We start from the raw sequence: 20,527 nt of genomic DNA, 5'->3' as shown, positions 1-20,527 counted from the left end.
TTTCTATAATCTCTGTTTGTTGAGAATTCAACAATCTCATTGTAGTACGATCAGTGACGTACTAACGGTTGGTAACGATATCACGATCATATGATTTTAATGATTTTGTCCTATATCTTATTAGTTTTTATTTTTTTATTACTTTTTTTTTATTTCTTTCTATTTTATTTACCCACATTCTCCTAATGAATATTTATTGTGAAATAAAATAATACCTTTTGCCTTATTCCGATATCTTTTGTTTTTAGATTCTCTTTTTTTTTTCTTGTATTTGTTTTCTTTAGAACGAAACAAAATACAAAGGAGAAACGAATCGTCAAGATATTTCAATAAAGTAATATAGATGGCTCTTGCGTAGGAATTTTGTTTTATCTGTTTTACCTGCACAATTATATTCTACGAATTAAATAATAATGTAAGATTACAAAGGAAAGCTTATCTATTATTATGACAAAATTTTATAATGAATATAGGTTAACATTTATTACGGTTGAAAGTAAAATGTAAATAAATATTAAACCGATAAAAGTAATTGTAAATAATTATAAATAAATGTTAGATAGAATTCCGTTTGAAAATACATCATACAGTTATCTCTTTGTGATAAAATCGTGGATTTGTTGATAAGTATATATCTCTCATATCTTATTTATAATATTTTACCGTCGTTTATATTATTAGAAATATTTTCTTTAAATTAGAAATGAATCTAATTTTCATGATTCATTGAAAAATTTTAATATATATTAACACAAAGATATTATTAAATAACATAATATTTCTAGTTTCACCTTGCATTAAGATTTGTTCTCTAGTTACGAGTGACAATGTAAATATTGTATTATTTAGAGATCAACGAGTGGTTTTGTATCATGTTTCAGTGATAAAAATTGAAAAAAAAGATAGCGAACAAAAATAAACGTGTACGTATATCTAAACAATATCGAAACGTAGCCATTACAGAGAAACATATGATTTTTGCAAAAATGAAATTAGAAAATGTTATATAATGAATGCACATAACATTATCAGCGCATTAAAAAATATGAACATATACAAATACAAATATGTTTTTCTAAGAGTATACGTTAATTAATTAAAGAACATATAAATTATGTCGGTATTTATTTAGTGTTATAAAACTTAATTTTATTTCATTTAATTTTATTTTTTACATTAGAAATATAATGATATTAATAAAATAATATAACGAGCAAAATATTTTATTTATTTTTACAATCAATAATATTGAAAATTTATTTTGCGTGTAAATTTTGGTATGTAATTTTTCAAAAAACAACTATTATTTTTATTCAATCCACGTGAAATTTGTTATAATTGAGTGATTTGTTATAATTGAAGTTTTGATAAAAAAAATGAGTAAGGAAATATATTCACCATGATATCATTACAAACAAATTTATTTTTTCTTTGGGCCCTACGACAAAAAAAAATTGAAAAACGCTACTCTGCATTATAATTGTTGTCGTTTGATAAACAGCAACTTCAAGAATAAAATGTTATCTGTTTGAGCGAACTTCATATTACGGTTATTGGATCTCAAAGATATGGAAAGTATAAAAAAAAAAAAAGACATGGTAAGACGCTTACTTTATCGATATATTTTCAAACGGACATCTACGTACGTTCTTGGAATAGTCGTAACAAGTATTTTCTTTGAACGAACCTACGATTATCTCTGCGAATCCATTTTTGAGTGGATAAATGATGGGGTGAGTGATATAGATTATATATAAATTCTTTTTTTCTTTCTTTTTTTTTTTTTTTTTTTTTTTTTTTTTTTTTTTTTTTTTTTTCGTCGAAAGACATCAACGATGTATTATCAGTAATATGTATTAAAAAAGCATTTGTAGCGATTAGATAATACATATTAAGGATAGATTTTATAGTTATGTTTTTCAATAATTCAATAATATTTCTTTAAATAAATAAAATGATTAACTCTAATTATGAATTCTGGAGTTATAAATAGTTAATGTCCAAATAGTTATTTTTTTAGTCACTGTACGCAAAGAATCAAATAATTATTGGGAATAAATTTTTTCAGAGATTATGGGCGCACATAAAACATCAATATGAAAATTCTCCATTGGTTGAAAATGTGGAAAATAAGAAATTGTCACCTGGTTTACAGGGCGATTTAAAAAAAGAAGTTCCCGTTGGAAAAAAGATCGACTGAGTCTAATAAGCAATTTCTTTGCTGTGTTTTTTTTTTCAATATAAGTACTTCGTTTAATAATATTTAGTAGCATAAGTACTTTCGCAATATAAGTATTTTCGTGTAGGAATTTTCTATTTATATAAAAAAAAATTCATTTGATTTCGAATAGTGAGTTATAATTGTAATCATAAATAGAATAATAATCGGTTGTCTTTGTTTTAATTTTAAATAATTAGAGTTAATATATTATTAAAATATGATGCTAAGAGAGATATGCTAGATTTGTAGAATATTATTATTTATATAATACATTTGTTTTTACAGATATGTCAGAATTGGTTCTTATTGCTTTTATTATATCACATATAAATAGATCATTTTAAATGTTTACGAATTTTAGATCAAACTAATTTAGAGCAAACTAATGTGTATGTTAATAAAAAAAATGTGCCAATGTGTTTAAGTAAATTTAATATCGTATTATTTCATGAGATCTACACAGTGAAGATTGATTAAAGGGGGAAGAAAAATATCTTTACGCATAGAAATATATACAATATTATCGTTATATTACTAAGAAAACATTAAAATCCGGTTAAAATGTAGTAAGGATAGTAATAAGTAAATAGTAGTAGTAAAAGAGTGATAGTTTATTAGCAATATTTTAATTAAAATATATCTTAATACTTTTTTTTTTTCTTTTTTTATAGAGAATGTCAAGGTTTAGGAGGATCAATAAAATCAAACATATACAAGCAATTTAAAAAGACATAGTTAACTTCCGTATATTTTTACATTTTCACCTCGAGAAAATTATTATTGCCATATTATGGCCGTTTGCGTACCGTAAACGAAGTTTTTCTATATCTCTAAGAAACACAGAGATAATAAAAGCGATAAAAGTTATTGTCCCACTCTGTATTATTGTACTATTTCACTTTTGATTCACTGTCAGACGTTAATATTGTGTTAATAAAGGAGGCAGAAAGAAGGTAAATTTTATGTAAAGTTTAAAGTTGTTAGAGTCATCTAAGATCATATACATCAGTTATTTATCAAAATTATATAGGTAAATATGTCTAAACAACTCATAATTAAATAAATTGAATTAATAATATGGATAATTATAAAACTTAATTATTTATACGAGGATTTTGGTAAGCATATTGTTAGTGAACGTATTTTGGAATTATTTAATATTTCTCATAAGTAGATACAATGATGTCACAGATATGTTCATACATTAATTCGAATTAAATAATTTTTTTGTATAATAAATGATGAATTCTAGAATTTTTGATAGGTACAAAAAAATTTAGTTTGCTATATGAAGCATGTTTAAAACTTAACATCAAAATGTTCCAAGTATGGTAGAAATAGTGATCTTATAATGTGTATTCAAGTTTTTATTTAATTTTCGAATAGTATTGCCGGAATGACAATTAGCACTTTTTCAAAATCTATGCGTTTAATGTTCCAGGATACGAATATCATGAAACAGCAAACAGTACGTGTCACATATTATATTTTAATTTATCTAACGATATTCGCAATCGGATCGTTGGGGATAAGTTATGCCAACCGATTAGCTTTGGATAGCAATGACATATATAAGAAAGACATAAGACAGAAGAAAGAATTAGCATTGCATATAAATACGACGGAGTATTCAGATATGGAGGAGTATATCTTGGAAATAGATTGCGAGAGATTCAATGTATCGTTCAATTTTTCAAGTACAATTATAAAAGTGTTAGGAAAAGACTTCGTTAATACTCCGTTCATAACATGTTTGAACTTTGATGGTAATCAAATAGAATCAGTCGAATCTGGTGCTTTTGATAATTTACCATCTTTAGAATATCTAAATATGGGAAGAAACTACATTTCCTCTTTATTTTCCTTTAACGGTCATGATAATATAAAAGTGTTGGTATTGGCAGGTCAATTGATATCTGATTATTATGTAAACTTGGAAATTATCGGAGAATATCCCAAACTTCGTTATTTAGATTTAAGTAGTAATAAAATATCATCGATCAGATGGCCCGTAAGTTATCAGAACTCGTATAATCAGTTTAATCGAAAATCAGCATTTCCTAAATTAAAGCATTTAGATTTATCTCATAATAATCTTGAACAATTTTACAATTACTATGATAATTCTGTACTATTCAGCCGAAACGTAACGTATCTTAATCTGAGTAATAATAATTTGCGTAACGTCGATCTACGTTATTTTACGAATTTGATTGAATTAAGATTAGATAATAATAACATAATGGGTATCACTGAATATTGTTATAATGAATATTTATGTATAAGTGAAATGCCAAGATTAAAATATTTTTCTATATCCTATAACAAAATAGCCAGTTTAGATCAGTCCACTTTTAAGAATACACCTGAATTAGTTACTTTGAATCTTTCGAATAACCAATTAGAACGTATTTTACCAGAAACCTTCTATGGCTTAGATTCATTAGAAAACTTATATTTAGATAATAACGAATTATCTTCAATTAATAGTTTAAGTCGCTTGTCAAACTTATCCGTTTTATCTGTATCTTATAACAATATCCGGGAAATAGGCTCTGAAGATATAAGCAATGCTCGGATTTTAAAAAAATTGTATTTAGATCATAATAAAATTGAAAATATTCATGAAAGTACATTTTCTGAATTGGAATCATTAGAGGAACTATATTTAGAAAGTAATAATTTAGTTAAATTACCGGTCGGATGGGCTAACAATTTAAGAAATCTACGTTATCTCAATTTGTCGAATAACAAATTTATATTTTTGGAATCTTTATCGCTAATCAAATCTCTGCCAGTAATAAGGATAGACTTAATGAACAATAACTTCATTCATATGAAAGCTGAAGGATTGCGAAATTTACCTGAAAATGCGACCTTATACTTGATTTCACTATCGGAAGACAATGAATTATCTAAAGAGGATTTATAAATAACTAAAATATAAAATAATTTATATTTCTGCGAGTTCATGTATGTATATGTTCACATCTTTTGGATATAAGATATAATTTGATAAATATAATAAAAATAAATGTAGTCTTATTGTATTACAACATGAGATAAATAAAACAACAATACGTTCATACGAATTAGCTTTTGAATTAATTTACAAGAATGTTCTTGAATGTTATTACATTATTTCATTGTATTTAAATATTATTTCGAATTGATATTAAAGGAACAACATAACTGATTAGAAATTGCTTTTTATTCACAGATTGTATTCATAATGTGGCAATCAAGTACGTTTATTATTCATATGGCTATTATTAGCATGGGGTTCTTTCACGGTGTATTTGCTACGACGATATCAATTTATTCGAAGAACTTCGAAGAAGATCTTAGTTTGAACTTTGAAGAACCTATGGACAAGTGCGATAATTCGGATCAAGAAATTGTAAAACTTGTTAAAATGGGAATAAACGTTTTGAGGGAAAACTTCATTGAGAGCGCGAACGTGCGATCTATCAATCTCGAAGACAACCCTATCATTGATATCTCTCCGGATGCTTTCAAAGGTGTTCCAAATTTGACCTGTCTCAATCTTGGACAGAACACTGCAATCAATATTTTCAACAAATTTTTAAATAATTTTTACCATCCTTCATTAGTGAAACTAAACTTACATCGAGCTTTAAAAAAATATATTATGTCCGATTATCAAAATCTACGTTCATATCGTGACACTGCAATACCGTCAGGAAGTTTCCTACCTCATGTCACGCATTTGGATATTAGCGAAAATAATTTATATTATTTACCTGAGTATCTTAAATCTTCATTTCCCCGTTTAACGCACCTTTATTTGTCGGGTAATAGAATTAACATATTAAAGAATATTCCTGCGTCAACGCGAGTTATATATCTTGAAAGAAATCAAGATACTATTGTAATGTCGTATATTCCAAAAAATATTTCTGCTTTATTTCTTAATGAGGATACTATAAGAGATTATATTAGCGACTTTCATAACCTTAATGTATTGTCTATTCGTAACTGCAAGAGCTATTATTCAGAGACTTGCAGAATTCAAAATTGTGAAAATCTTGTTGATTTGGATATGTCATCAAATAAAATTAAATCTATTTATGAAGAGGACTTTAAAACATTGAAATCTTTACAACGGCTTTCTTTAGATCATAATATTCTTTCATCCGTATCTTTTTTGACCCATTTGTCTTCTCTCACAGATCTGTCCATAGCATATAATAATTTAACCAATATTACGTCGGATTATTTTGCAAATCTTCGAAATTTGAAAACATTAAATTTGCGTGGAAATCGTATTTCGATAATTTCGAAAAATGCTTTCTTGAATTTGAATATGTTAAAAAAACTTGATCTTGCGGAAAATAAACTAACTACTCTTCCTGATACATGGATGAATACTTTGACAGGATTGCGCTATCTTAATGTACAATCGAATTTCTTTACTAGCATCGAAAACATGTCAATATATGGTTATTCAAATTTAAATCACTTATTTGTGCGCAACAACAGTTTTATATTGATAGAAATGAAGAGTTTAGAGAGATTACCTTCATCTGTTGTCATTCATGTATCATAGATTTATGATTTTATGTATATAATATAAATGCTTTTTACTATTTTTAAAATTATTAATTATTATGAATCGTATAATATATATTTTTGTGATTATTTCTAATATAGTATGTTTAATAAAATATTATCAATTGCGAACAATTTGTATTGTGTTCGTTAATCTTATTTTCATCAATTTAATTATTAATTCGATCGATTAATTAACTTTATTTGTAATAATATCAGGAATAAAGTAAAATAAACATGATTGTTTTATTCGTAGATCTAAATACCTATATAAATTATCAACGAACACTGATTATAATGACAACATTACGTGCAGTCGATGCGAGTTCACTTATTGAAATCACAAAATGAGAATGTTGTAGAGATACAAATATTCAATTTCATCATTGATTTGCATGAGAATGCAGTGATGTATTGAAACAGAAAAATAAAGACAAAAGTATTAATATCAATGTTTTAATAAGAAATTGTCGAAAATATTGGAAATATGTTTGACATAAAAATATAGTTACTTTAAATATTCCTTGATGATTTTACAATGAGAATTCTACTCAAAGATAATGAACAATCAACTCGAATTCGTAATTGTATGAAATATTCATTAAATAATAGTTAGTTATAATCGTAAAATAAATAAAATTATAAATTACCTGAAATTATCCATTTGGAGAGAATGTTTTTTTTTTTTTCTTTTTTTTTTTTTTTTAACTAATTCGTTTACTTTTAGTCTACTTTGATGCTTACGGGTTTGTCATTCTTTCTCAGGACGATTGAGGTCGCTGACGGAAATAAGAATTAATTATTAAATAATTTATATTCGTCTTTTTATTTATATTCGGTTTTATACATATACTTTCTCTTTCTGTACAGACAAGTTTGTCTCTTTTCAATAACATAAAACAAGGCTTGATAGAGACAAAGATAGTTTCATAACCTTTAATATAAAAATAAACATTAGTGTGTATGTTTTCAGGAAATTCTCCAAAACAAGATTAAGATTAAAGAACAGCCGAGCGTTCGAATACATTGAAGGAAAGAGATATTAATTTTTATTACAGCATTTTGGTGGATTCTACGAAAGAATTGATTAATTTTGTTTTAGTTACGTATTTTATTACAGAATATTTTTAATCTAATTTTATAACGATTAATTTATTGAAAGTTCATTATTAGATTGAATGATATAAAAATTTGTATTTTTTTTAGGTTATTTGCCATGAAGTTTTCTGTTGCTGTTATTGATTTATTTTAGAAAATTTTATTAGATTTTTATTAAAAATTGGATCTTCGTATGCAGTTATTTCCAAGTGATGAGATCTAGACAATTGACATTAGTTGAGTTTGCATCTTAAGATACTAAGGAAATACTATTGAGCAAATGGCTATATACTTTGGTACATTTAAAAAATAACGAATTCAATTAATAATTGAAGTTTTCATAATTTTCTACATTCAATTTATGAGATATTCATTTTGATTAATACTTTTATATAATATTTTTACATGTATTATCTTCAAAAATGATTTACATGAAATGTTTTATTTTTTCTTGTTCTCTAATCTGTAATATGTTTCAGTTGTTCTGTTCTTATAAGTTATTAGAGACTATATTAATGGATTTTTTTCATGATACTTTATAGAATGCAAGAACCAACAAATCATTTAGATAAGTAAGCTATTTTTTAAACGTTTCCTTAACAATTTTAATAATTATTTATTATAACAATGTAAGTAATAATTTTGTTTTTATTTCAGATTTAAATCATCGTTACAATCGTTGCATAGACATCATATGTAATTTGTTCCTTATATTAATAATATCCACAGACATATAAATAGAAATTGTGTACTTTACATTATACAACTTATCTTTTCTCAGTCTAATGGATGACGTTCTGTGAATTAGAAAATTTGTTCTTTTGAATATCTTCTATTGAATTTAAATGATACTTTGAAGGATTATACTAAATTTAAAGAGTTTAAAAAATAAAAGAATATTAAGGAGCATTGATAAGTATATAAAAAATTATGAATTAAGTTAAAATAGAATAATATTTCAAGATAAGTTTATTCATTTAATTTAATTGATATTATAAATATTATAATTTCAATGTTATTAATCCTTGTCTAGTTTCAATTTAATACTATATCTATTTTGACTTATAGGAATTAATCTGCTTTTGTAAATATAACCCCATCGCGATTGTATCTATTTTGAAACGATAGATAGAATGGGATTTTAGTTAGTTTTCTTCATTTATCTTAATATACTTACAAAATTGTAATTACTTAATGTAATTACAAATTTTACAGTTACATCTTTTAAACGTTTTCTGTTTTATTTTTATTATTAAAGTATATACAGAAGATGTATGGTACATGTTTACAATTTGAGATCAAGTAATTTGAATAAATCGATTTTTAAAATAATATATAAATTGCAGAAACAAACGCTACTGCTTACTTTAATAATTTTTATAGATTTTCAATCGTTAATGATAATTTACATGTACAAAGGAGAAGCGATTAATTTTTTGGATTTGAATTTTAAATATAATTTAAATTGTAAAATGAATAAGTTCATTGATTACATTTGTATACATTGATTCAATAAAGAAAGAAACTGATGAATCGTACAGCTACAAATCCATGATACTTCATTTACAATTTTATAGTATGTTCAATCAGACCATCTTTTTCAAAAGATGTAAGCAAAACAATTACGTGCTAAACGTATGAAAGAAACACGAGACTTCAACTATTGATTGGCGAAAAATATTCAATTGTTGTATGTAGGATAATATTTCTACAGTTTATTCTTAGGATTTCTTTGACTTCTTGTCCGAAAAATAATAAGGGTATCTGAATTTTGTCAGTACGCTCCTGATCTGATCACGTGTATTAGTCATGATTCATAAAAAAAGTATGAATCACATCATGTTCTATCTCGAACTCAGATATTAACATACTTTTAAAACTGTAGGATCTACCGATAGAAGTTGAATTTTTCGTAGCATTTAAATTCTTCCAACGTCATCGAAATCACTTGTGCGATCTGTCCATCAGAATACAGGTAAATATATCTAAGCAATTCATAATTAAATAAATTGAATTAATAATATATATAACATTTATAATTATAAAACTTAATTATTTATACGAGGATCTTGGTAAGCATATTGTTAGTGAACGTATTTTGGAATTATTTAATATTTCTCATAAGTAGATACAATGATGTCACAGATATGTTCATACATTAATTCGAATTAAATAATTTTTTTGTATAATAAATGATGAATTCTAGAATTTTTGATAGGTACAAAAAAATTTAGTTTGCTATATGAAGCATGTTTAAAACTTAACATCAAAATGTTCCAAGTATGGTAGAAATAGTGATCTTATAATGTGTATTCAAGTTTTTATTTAATTTTCGAATAGTATTGCCGGAATGACAATTAGCACTTTTTCAAAATCTATGCGTTTAATGTTCCAGGATACGAATATCATGAAACAGCAAACAGTACGTGTCACATATTATATTTTAATTTATCTAACGATATTCGCAATCGGATCGTTGGGGATAAGTTATGCCAACCGATTAGCTTTGGATAGCAATGACATATATAAGAGAGACATAAGACAGAAGAAAGAATTAGCATTGCATATAAATACGACGGAGGATTCAGATATGGAGGAGTATATCTTGGAAATAGATTGCGAGAGATTCAATGTATCGTTCAATTTTTCAAGTACAATTATAAAAGTGTTAGGAAAAGACTTCGTTAATACTCCGTTCATAACATGTTTGAACTTTGATGGTAATCAAATAGAATCAGTCGAATCTGGTGCTTTTGATAATTTACCATCTTTAGAATATCTAAATATGGGAAGAAACTACATTTCCTCTTTATTTTCCTTTAACGGTCATGATAATATAAAAGTGTTGGTATTGGCAGGTCAATTGATATCTGATTATTATGTAAACTTGGAAATTATCGGAGAATATCCCAAACTTCGTTATTTAGATTTAAGTAGTAATAAAATATCATCGATCAGATGGCCCGTAAGTTATCAGAACTCGTATAATCAGTTTAATCGAAAATCAGCATTTCCTAAATTAAAGCATTTAGATTTATCTCATAATAATCTTGAACAATTTTACAATTACTATGATAATTCTGTACTATTCACCCGAAACGTAACGTATCTTAATCTGAGTAATAATAATTTGCGTAACGTCGATCTACGTTATTTTACGAATTTGATTGAATTAAGATTAGATAATAATAACATAATGGGTATCACTGAATATTGTTATAATGAATATTTATGTATAAGTGAAATGCCAAGATTAAAATATTTTTCTATATCCTATAACAAAATAGCCAGTTTAGATCAGTCCACTTTTAAGAATACACCTGAATTAGTTACTTTGAATCTTTCGAATAACCAATTAGAACGTATTTTACCAGAAACCTTCTATGGCTTAGATTCATTAGAAAACTTATATTTAGATAATAACGAATTATCTTCAATTAATAGTTTAAGTCGCTTGTCAAACTTATCCGTTTTATCTGTATCTTATAACAATATCCGGGAAATAGGCTCTGAAGATATAAGCAATGCTCGGATTTTAAAAAAATTGTATTTAGATCATAATAAAATTGAAAATATTCATGAAAGTACATTTTCTGAATTGGAATCATTAGAGGAACTATATTTAGAAAGTAATAATTTAGTTAAATTACCGGTCGGATGGGCTAACAATTTAAGAAATCTACGTTATCTCAATTTGTCGAATAACAAATTTATATTTTTGGAATCTTTATCGCTAATCAAATCTCTGCCAGTAATAAGGATAGACTTAATGAACAATAACTTCATTCATATGAAAGCTGAAGGATTGCGAAATTTACCTGAAAATGCGACCTTATACTTGATTTCACTATCGGAAGACAATGAATTATCTAAAGAGGATTTATAAATAACTAAAATATAAAATAATTTATATGTCTACGAGTTCATGTATGTATATGTTCACATCTTTTGGATATAAGATATAATTTGATAAATATAATAAAAATAAATGTAGTCTTATTGTATTACAACATGAGATAAATAAAACAACAATACGTTCATACGAATTAGCTTTTGAATTAATTTACAAGAATGTTCTTGAATGTTATTACATTATTTCATTGTATTTAAATATTATTTCGAATTGATATTAAAGGAACAATATAACTGATTAGAAATTGCTTTTTATTCACAGATTGTATTCATAATGTGGCAATCAAGTACGTTTATTATTCATATGGCTATTATTAGCATGGGGTTCTTTCACGGTGTATTTGCTACGACGATATCAATTTATTCGAAGAACTTCGAAGAAGATCTTAGTTTGAACTTTGAAGAACCTATGGACAAGTGCGATAATTCGGATCAAGAAATTGTAAAACTTGTTAAAATGGGAATAAACGTTTTGAGGGAAAACTTCATTGAGAGCGCGAACGTGCGATCTATCAATCTCGAAGACAACCCTATCATTGATATCTCTCCGGATGCTTTCAAAGGTGTTCCAAATTTGACCTGTCTCAATCTTGGACAGAACACTGCAATCAATATTTTCAACAAATTTTTAAATAATTTTTACCATCCTTCATTAGTGAAACTAAACTTACATCGAGCTTTAAAAAAATATATTATGTCCGATTATCAAAATTTACGTTCATATCGTGACACTGCAATACCGTCAGGAAGTTTCCTACCTCATGTCACGCATTTGGATATTAGCGAAAATAATATAGATTATTTACCTAAATATCTTAAATCTTCATTTCCCCGTTTAACGCACCTTTATTTGTCGGGTAATAGATTAAACATATTAGACAATATTCCTGCGTCAACGCGAGTTATATATCTTGAAAGAAATCAAGATACTATTGTAATGTCGTATATTCCAAAAAATATTTCTGCTTTATTTCTTAATGAGGATACTATAAGAGATTATATTAGCGACTTTCATAACCTTAATGTATTGTCTATTCGTAACTGCAAGAGCTATTATTCAGAGACTTGCAGAATTCAAAATTGTGAAAATCTTGTTGATTTGGATATGTCATCAAATAAAATTAAATCTATTTATGAAGAGGACTTTAAAACATTGAAATCTTTACAACGGCTTTCTTTAGATCATAATATTCTTTCATCCGTATCTTTTTTGACCCATTTGTCTTCTCTCACAGATCTGTCCATAGCATATAATAATTTAACCAATATTACGTCGGATTATTTTGCAAATCTTCGAAATTTGAAAACATTAAATTTGCGTGGAAATCGTATTTCGATAATTTCGAAAAATGCTTTCTTGAATTTGAATATGTTAAAAAAACTTGATCTTGCGGAAAATAAACTAACTACTCTTCCTGATACATGGATGAATACTTTGACAGGATTGCGCTATCTTAATGTACAATCGAATTTCTTTACTAGCATCGAAAACATGTCAATATATGGTTATTCAAATTTAAATCACTTATTTGTGCGCAACAACAGTTTTATATTGATAGAAATGAAGAGTTTAGAGAGATTACCTTCATCTGTTGTCATTCATGTATCATAGATTTATGATTTTATGTATATAATATAAATGCTTTTTACTATTTTTAAAATTATTAATTATTATGAATCGTATAATATATATTTTTGTGATTATTTCTAATATAGTATGTTTAATAAAATATTATCAATTGCGAACAATTTGTATTGTGTTCGTTAATCTTATTTTCATCAATTTAATTATTAATTCGATCGATTAATTAACTTTATTTGTAATAATATCAGGAATAAAGTAAAATAAACATGATTGTTTTCTTGAGTTTGAATATGTTAGAAAAACTTGATCTTGCGGAAAATAATCTCACTAAACTTCCTTCTCCATGGTTGATTAACTCGAGAAGACTACGTTATCTTAATCTAAAATCGAATCCGTTTACTAGCCTCGATAATATGTCTGTGTATGGTTTACCTAACCTGAATAAGTTAATTTTTGGGAACAATAGTTTTACACAAATCGAAATAGGGAATTTAAACAAATTATCAGTTGGTGCTGTTTATGTTTCATCGATGAATAATTCATGTGTAATGTTTATATTGTAATTTTAAAAATGTTTTATCATAAATGCGACTTGTTATCTTACAAATTATTTTTTATTAAAAATTGAATTTATGTTTTTGTAAACATTTATAATATTGTGTGCTTAATAAAATATTATAAACAGCCAATAATTTATTATTGCATTATTTTCATAATTATATTGTTATTAATTTCATTATTGATTCGGTAGAAATAATATCGATTGTTAGATTTGTTTAATCATTAATTTTACTTGTAGGAAGATCATAGAAAATGTGAAATAGATTCTGATATTATATATTACATGTATACATAGAAAGTATGGAAAATTACATTTTATTTGCCGATAACTACAGTATTCTATATTATCTGCTGAAGGTAAGCATTACGAATTATTCGAATAGGGTAACATATATCTCATGCCCAACGTTTTATCATTCCATCGGTAATATCTAGTAAATACTTTTTTAAATTTTCATTATTTATAGATCAGTCGACTGTCGGTAAGTTGTACATTCATTTGAAAAATCATTCGATTATTTATTAATCGTATCACAATAATATCAGTCTTTTGGAACATTGCATTTGTTGTTATTTAATAAAAATTCATATACCGTATCAAACTTTTTTTTAAATTCAGCACAGAACATTAAAAGTAAAATGTAATAAATAAGAGATATAGTTAACGTAGATATGGATGCGCGTCGAATATAGACATTTATAATGATACGATTCTATTTTCCTTTTTCTCTCGTTTTTCTCTCTGATGCGACTTAAATTTTTGTGGCTCTGAAAATTATTGTTAGAGCGAAATATCTTCACATGATGCCAACCGAGCTTATTGACACGGTCGAGATATTATTACGCGGTAAATGAAAATGCAGATATTTGACTAGACGGATAGTATGAATTTTGTTTTTTATGTGTGTATGTAGTCTATATTACATTCTATATGCACGCGCGCATGCATATATAGATAAAAAGAGATAGAAATAGAGAGAACAAGACAAAGGCACAGCATTTCCGAAACTTTTCTTGAAAGTGTTAATTTACAATACTATGTGTAACATGTTTGTTAAACAACGTTGTTGAGATTGTAGGAGTTACCGATGGTGCTGTGGGTTGAGAAAAATGGGTTGCGAACGGTGCTTGGTATTAAGGTTGATTAAAGGTTGGTATTTAGACTGATTTTGCGTTTATCGAAGACATTACGTGATTTTGATAATTACACATATATACATATATATATATATATATATATATATATATATATATATATATATATATGTATTTATATATAGTCCATTTTTTCAAAGTAAATGAAGCTTTTTCAAAAATTCAACGAAGTTAGTGATTTAAATTTTTAAATTGAAACATTGTTCATTGAAATCAATCAAAAATTACTCTGGATTCTTTGTTTTCGTAAACCATTATAAAATTGTATAATCAATGGCGGTGAACGTCATTCGTAAAACAATAATTGTATCGAAATATTCAGGATAATTTGAAAATTAGTTGGTATAAAAAAAATGTAATTATTTGTACGTAACATATAGAAACATTTATTAAAGATATTTAAAAGAGAAATAAAATTGGAACTGAATTGCTTTTTATACGTTTTACATATCTGAACATCTGCATATTTAAATATATTGTTTATATTAGATGTTTACACATATTTTAGGTAAACTTTGTTATGATTAATTAATAAGTAAGATTTAAAGAAATAAGTGTGATTTATTCATCAAATTTATGTGCATGGTAGTAAAAATACGTTACATATAATCTTTTGCTGACATATACATAATAAAGCTTGATAAGAGATGGAAGAAAGATTCCTTTATACGTCAAAGTATATATAGTCACTTTAGAGTACTATGTCGGTTTCAAACGTTGATATTGTGTCAAGTTGAAAGATCTATCGACAGAAGAAGTTGAATTTTACGTAACGTTTAAAGTCATTCAACATCATCAAAATCATTTGTGCAATTTGTTTATCAGAATTATATAGGTAAATATATCTAAGGAATTTATAATTAAAAAAATTTAATTGATAATTTTTATAATTATCCACTAAAAATTTAGTGGATAATTATACAAATATATTAATTGTTCGAAGATCATACTAATCGTAACATCATCGAACTTGTCTTACAATTATTTAATATTTCCAGTAGATAAGGACGTATCTATAAAAGTCACAGAAATATGCATATACTATGTCAAATTAAATTACCTTTTTTTTATATCTAATAAATAACTTTTTATATATAATAACTGAATATTTTTATATATAATAACTTTTATACATAATAATTAAAATTTGTAATAGGCACGAAGAAATTAATGTACTACAGTAAGCGTGCTTACTGCTTTGCAAATTAATTTTTTATGATATAGAAGTGAAAAAAAAAAAGAAAATACGTTCTTTAAAAGTATTTTATCGAATATTTTTAGAAGATATAATTATACTCATCTATTAAGTCAGGTTTATTTTCTGTGTAACTTGTAACTAGAATTTGTTCAATTTTAAAGCGAGATATATTTAACCGAAGGTTTTTAAAATTGCGATAAAATGAATTTCCCGATAAAATGCGATATATATAATAGCAATTTTATAAAATGTCAAATAAGCGTAACTTAAACGAGCGTTATATTAATATGAGTGGTGAATGTATATAAGAGAATCAGATTTGCAAAATGTGAATGAATATACATTTTTTAAAAGTTTTATCTATAAAAGAATCTATTTTGTTTAATTCTTCATATAAATGAAATGACAAGGTTGAAATGTTTTAAGATATTCAATAAGAGAATAAACCTAAGAGAATAAGCCTAAGTCAGTATGTATTTATGTATATTCTTGAATTAATTACTTTTGATCTTTCGAATAACCGATTAGAAGATATCTTATCAGAATTTTTCTATAGCTTAGAATTATTAGAAAACTTATATTTAGATAATAATAAATTATCTTCAATCTATATTTTAAGACACCAGTCAAACTTATCCGTTTTATCTGCAGCTCATAATAAGATCCGAAAAATAAGCCCAATTCATAAAGTTCCAATGTAATTCCTTTAACGTTAAAGGAATTACATTTAAACGGTAATAATTCTAAATTATCGACCGTGTAGAGTAACTATTTAAAAAATCTACGCTATCGCAATTTATCCAAGAACAAATTTATATTTTTTCAATCTTTGTCGTTAAGTAAATTTTTATCGGTAATAGAAAAACAATTAATATACAATCACTTAATTCATATGATAGCTGAAATATTGAGAAATTTATCGATAAATACAATCATATAGTTGATCCTTCGATCACAGAAAGTGAATTATTTAAAGGAAATTTATAGATTATTAATATATGAATTAATTTATATTTCTCCGAGTTTATTTGATTATGTCTTTACGTTTCTTGAGTTAAATTGATTTTTGAAATGAGATAAATAAGAAAACAACCTACCTTTCATACGAATTATCTTTTCAATCGATTTCTAATAACTCTTGAACATTATTACATATTTTCCTTGTATTTAATTCCGATTCGACAAAAATGCAGCAATGTGACTGATTAGAAATTACTTTTTATTCACAGATTATATTCATAATGTGGCAATCAAGTATGTTTATTATCCATGTGGCTGTTATTAGCATGGGGTTCATTCACGGTGTATTTGCTACGTCGATATCGTTTTGCCCAGAAAAATTCGAAGAAAATCTCAGCTTTCACTTTGAAGAACCGATGGACAAGTGCGATAATCCAGAATATGGCATCGTAAAATTGAATAACATTGAGTTGAAAATATTGAACAATAACTTTATTGAAAGCGTTATCGTACAATCTATTAATCTTGAGAATAACAGTATCATTAATATTCATCCGGATGCTTTCAAAGGTGTTCCAAATTTGCTCTGTCTCAATATGCAACAGAATTATCAATTGAATACATTGGACAACTTTCTACAATATTTTAAACACTCTTCGTTAACAAAATTAAATTTAGCTGAAACAATATCAAAAAGCCATTTATTCAATCAGTATTCAACAATTTCACCCGGTGAAATTACAGAAATATCACTTGAAAATGCCTTTCCTCGTGTTACGCATTTGGATATTAGCGCAAATGATTTAGAATTTTTACCTGAGTATTTTACATCTTTGTTTCCTCGTTTGACGCATCTTTACTTATCCAATAATAGGCTGACCTCAGATTACATTTATCGTATACCTGCGACGACGCAATATTTGTATTTGGAAGGAAACACAGTCCCTATTAATTTGCTAAAACTTCCAAAAAATATTTCTGGCCTATTTTTAAGTGAGAATCAATTAGAACTGCATGACCAATCTTCAGCATATCCTAATTATGATTATGATTATCTAAGACGTTTTAGCTCCTTAAAGCAACCTTTCTATTATGAGAGAAACAGTAATGACGATATAAAAAAGGATATGGAACTTTTATCAAATCTTGTAATATTGTCAGTTCGTAAATGCAAAAATATTAATTTATTGATTTTGAATCTTGACAAATGTAAAAATCTTGTTGATTTGGATATGTCATCAAACAAAATTAAATCTATTCATGAAGCGTACTTTAAAACATTGAAATCTTTACAACGTTTTTCTTTAGATCATAATACTCTTTCATTCTTATCTTTTTTGACCCATTTGTCTTCTCTCACAGATCTGTCCATAGCATATAATAATTTAACCAATATTACGTCGGATTCTTTTGCAAATCTTCGAAATTTGAAAACATTAAATTTGCGTGGAAATCGTATTTCGATAATTTCGAAAAATGCTTTCTTGAATTTGAATATGTTAGAAAAACTTGATCTTGCGGAAAATAATCTCACTATACTTCCTTCTCTATGGTTAAATAACTCGACAGTACTGCGCTATCTTAATCTAAAATCGAATCTGTTTACTAATCTCGATAGCATGTATGGTTTTTCTAATCTTAATCATTTATTTTTGGGAGACAATTGTATTAAACAAATCGAAATGGCGAACTTGAAGGAATTACCATCAACTATTGTTATTTATATGTCATCGATAAATGATTCTTATGTAAAATGTAAAACGTAATTCAATTGTTTACGTGTATAGCGTAAATTAAATACGAATTAATATCTTCAATATAATTAATTATTAGAAATCGCTTAATATAACATTTATCGTTAACATTTATATTATTGTGTACTCAATAAAATATTATAAATAGAGAATAATTTAGTATCCCATTATTTTCGTAATTATATTGTTATTAATTTCATTATTGATTCGGTAGAAATAATATCGATTGTTAGATTTGTTTAATCAGTAATTTTACTTGTAGAAAGATCATAGAAAATGTGAAATAGATTCTGATATTATATATTACATGTATACATAGAAAGTATGGAAAATTACATTTTATTCGCCGATAACCACAGTATTCTACATTACCTGCTGAAGGTAAGCGTTAAGAATTATTCGCATAGGGTAACATATATCTCATGCCCAACGTTTTATCATTCCATCGGTAATATCTAGTAAACACTTTTTTAAATTTTCATTACTTATAGATCAATCGACTATCGACAAGTTGTACATTCACTTGAAAAATCATTCGATTATTTACTAATCGTATCACAATAATATCAGTCTTTTGGAACATTGCATTTGTCGTTATTTAACAAAAATTCATATACCGTTTCAAATAAACTTTTTTTTAAATTCAGCACAAAACATTACAAGTAAGATGTAATAAATAAAAGATATAGTTAACGTAGATATGTATACGCGTCGAATATAGACATTTATAATGATACGATTCTATTTTCCTTTTTTTCTCGTTTTCCCGTCTGATGCGACCTAGATTTTGGTGGCTTTGAAAAATCGTCGTTAGAGCAAAAAATCTTCGCATGGTGTCAACCGAGCTTGTTGACACGGTCGAGATGTAATTACGCGGTAAATGAAAATGCAGATATTTGACTAGACGGACAGTATGAATTTTATTTTGTATGCGTATGTAGGATGTATTACATTTTACACGTATGCGCATGTATATATAAATAGAAAGAAATGGATAGATAGATAGGTAAATAGAGATAGATAGATAGAGAGAGAGATAGAGTGAGAGAGAGGGAGAGAGAGAGAAGGAAAAAGATAAAGGCATAACATTTTCGAAACTTTTCCCGAAAGCGTTAGTTCGTAATACTATGTGTAGCCCGTTTGTTAAACAACGTTGGCGGGGTTGTAGGTTATCAGTGGAGCGGTGGGTTAAAAGAAAGAGGTTGTGAACGGTACTTGGTATTAAGGATGAAGGGAGATTATAGTACGTAAAAACATTTGTTTGCACTCATCGTTTATTGTCTCGTTCGTTTCTTTTTATGTATAGTGTAATCATACTTCTCACGTGTTTGCTTTCGTGTCCTTGTGCCTCATTTGACGGAACGATACTATTACGTCAAAAAATAAACATTATTTTCATTTACATTTGTCAAAGACATTACGTAAATAGTTTTATTCTTATTTAACGGAGAATCAACAATGCCACGGATTTTACGAAATCATTCGCATTATTTGTAATTAACGTTATTTTT

General features: G+C 26.4%; 3 protein-coding genes and 1 long non-coding RNA gene across 9 annotated transcripts in view; all 4 read left to right on the top strand.

The window, feature by feature from the left end:
• The first annotated feature begins 3,020 nt into the window (after positions 1 to 3,020).
• On the top strand, positions 3,021 to 7,030 carry LOC124947699 (leucine-rich repeat-containing protein let-4-like). 6 transcript variants are annotated; one of them, XM_047490219.1, is made up of 3 exons: positions 3,102 to 3,251; positions 3,663 to 5,194; positions 5,442 to 7,030. In XM_047490219.1, exon 3 carries the CDS (start codon positions 5,454 to 5,456, stop codon positions 6,789 to 6,791), a length of 1,338 nt encoding a protein of 445 aa, XP_047346175.1. In that variant the 5' UTR covers positions 3,102 to 3,251; positions 3,663 to 5,194; positions 5,442 to 5,453; the 3' UTR covers positions 6,792 to 7,030. The 6 variants fall into 6 exon arrangements, with proteins under 6 accessions (XP_047346173.1, XP_047346171.1, XP_047346170.1 ...); XM_047490217.1 differs by lacking the exon at positions 3,663 to 5,194 and having other exon boundaries at positions 3,021 to 3,174; XM_047490215.1 differs by lacking the exon at positions 5,442 to 7,030 and having other exon boundaries at positions 3,036 to 3,174; positions 3,663 to 5,186.
• A 2,682-nt stretch (positions 7,031 to 9,712) lies between these two features.
• LOC124947602 (chaoptin-like) lies at positions 9,713 to 19,078 on the top strand. The gene is made up of 6 exons (XM_047489980.1): positions 9,713 to 9,866; positions 10,287 to 11,773; positions 11,886 to 11,964; positions 12,066 to 13,406; positions 14,417 to 14,431; positions 17,532 to 19,078. Exons 2-6 carry the CDS (start codon positions 10,299 to 10,301, stop codon positions 19,026 to 19,028), a joined length of 4,407 nt encoding a protein of 1,468 aa, XP_047345936.1. The 5' UTR covers positions 9,713 to 9,866; positions 10,287 to 10,298; the 3' UTR covers positions 19,029 to 19,078.
• On the top strand, positions 11,701 to 14,068 carry LOC124947700 (leucine-rich repeat-containing protein let-4-like). The gene is made up of 2 exons (XM_047490220.1): positions 11,701 to 11,818; positions 12,066 to 14,068. The coding sequence occupies exon 2, from the start codon at positions 12,078 to 12,080 to the stop codon at positions 13,413 to 13,415; it is 1,338 nt and encodes a 445-aa protein (XP_047346176.1). The 5' UTR covers positions 11,701 to 11,818; positions 12,066 to 12,077; the 3' UTR covers positions 13,416 to 14,068.
• A 1,041-nt stretch (positions 19,079 to 20,119) lies between the features above and the next one.
• The window catches only part of LOC124947701, a 13,084-nt gene continuing 12,676 nt past the window's right edge, over positions 20,120 to 20,527 (top strand). Inside the window, exon 1 of the long non-coding RNA XR_007100471.1 lies at positions 20,120 to 20,259. This is a non-coding gene — a long non-coding RNA (uncharacterized LOC124947701). The remainder of the gene's footprint in view (positions 20,260 to 20,527) is intronic.

Source organism: Vespa velutina, chromosome 3 (assembly GCF_912470025.1).
Source record: "Vespa velutina chromosome 3, iVesVel2.1, whole genome shotgun sequence".
NCBI lineage: Eukaryota > Metazoa > Arthropoda > Insecta > Hymenoptera > Vespidae > Vespa > Vespa velutina.
Note: the sequence above shows the minus strand (reverse complement) of the source record. Positions and strands in the feature narration are given on the sequence as shown.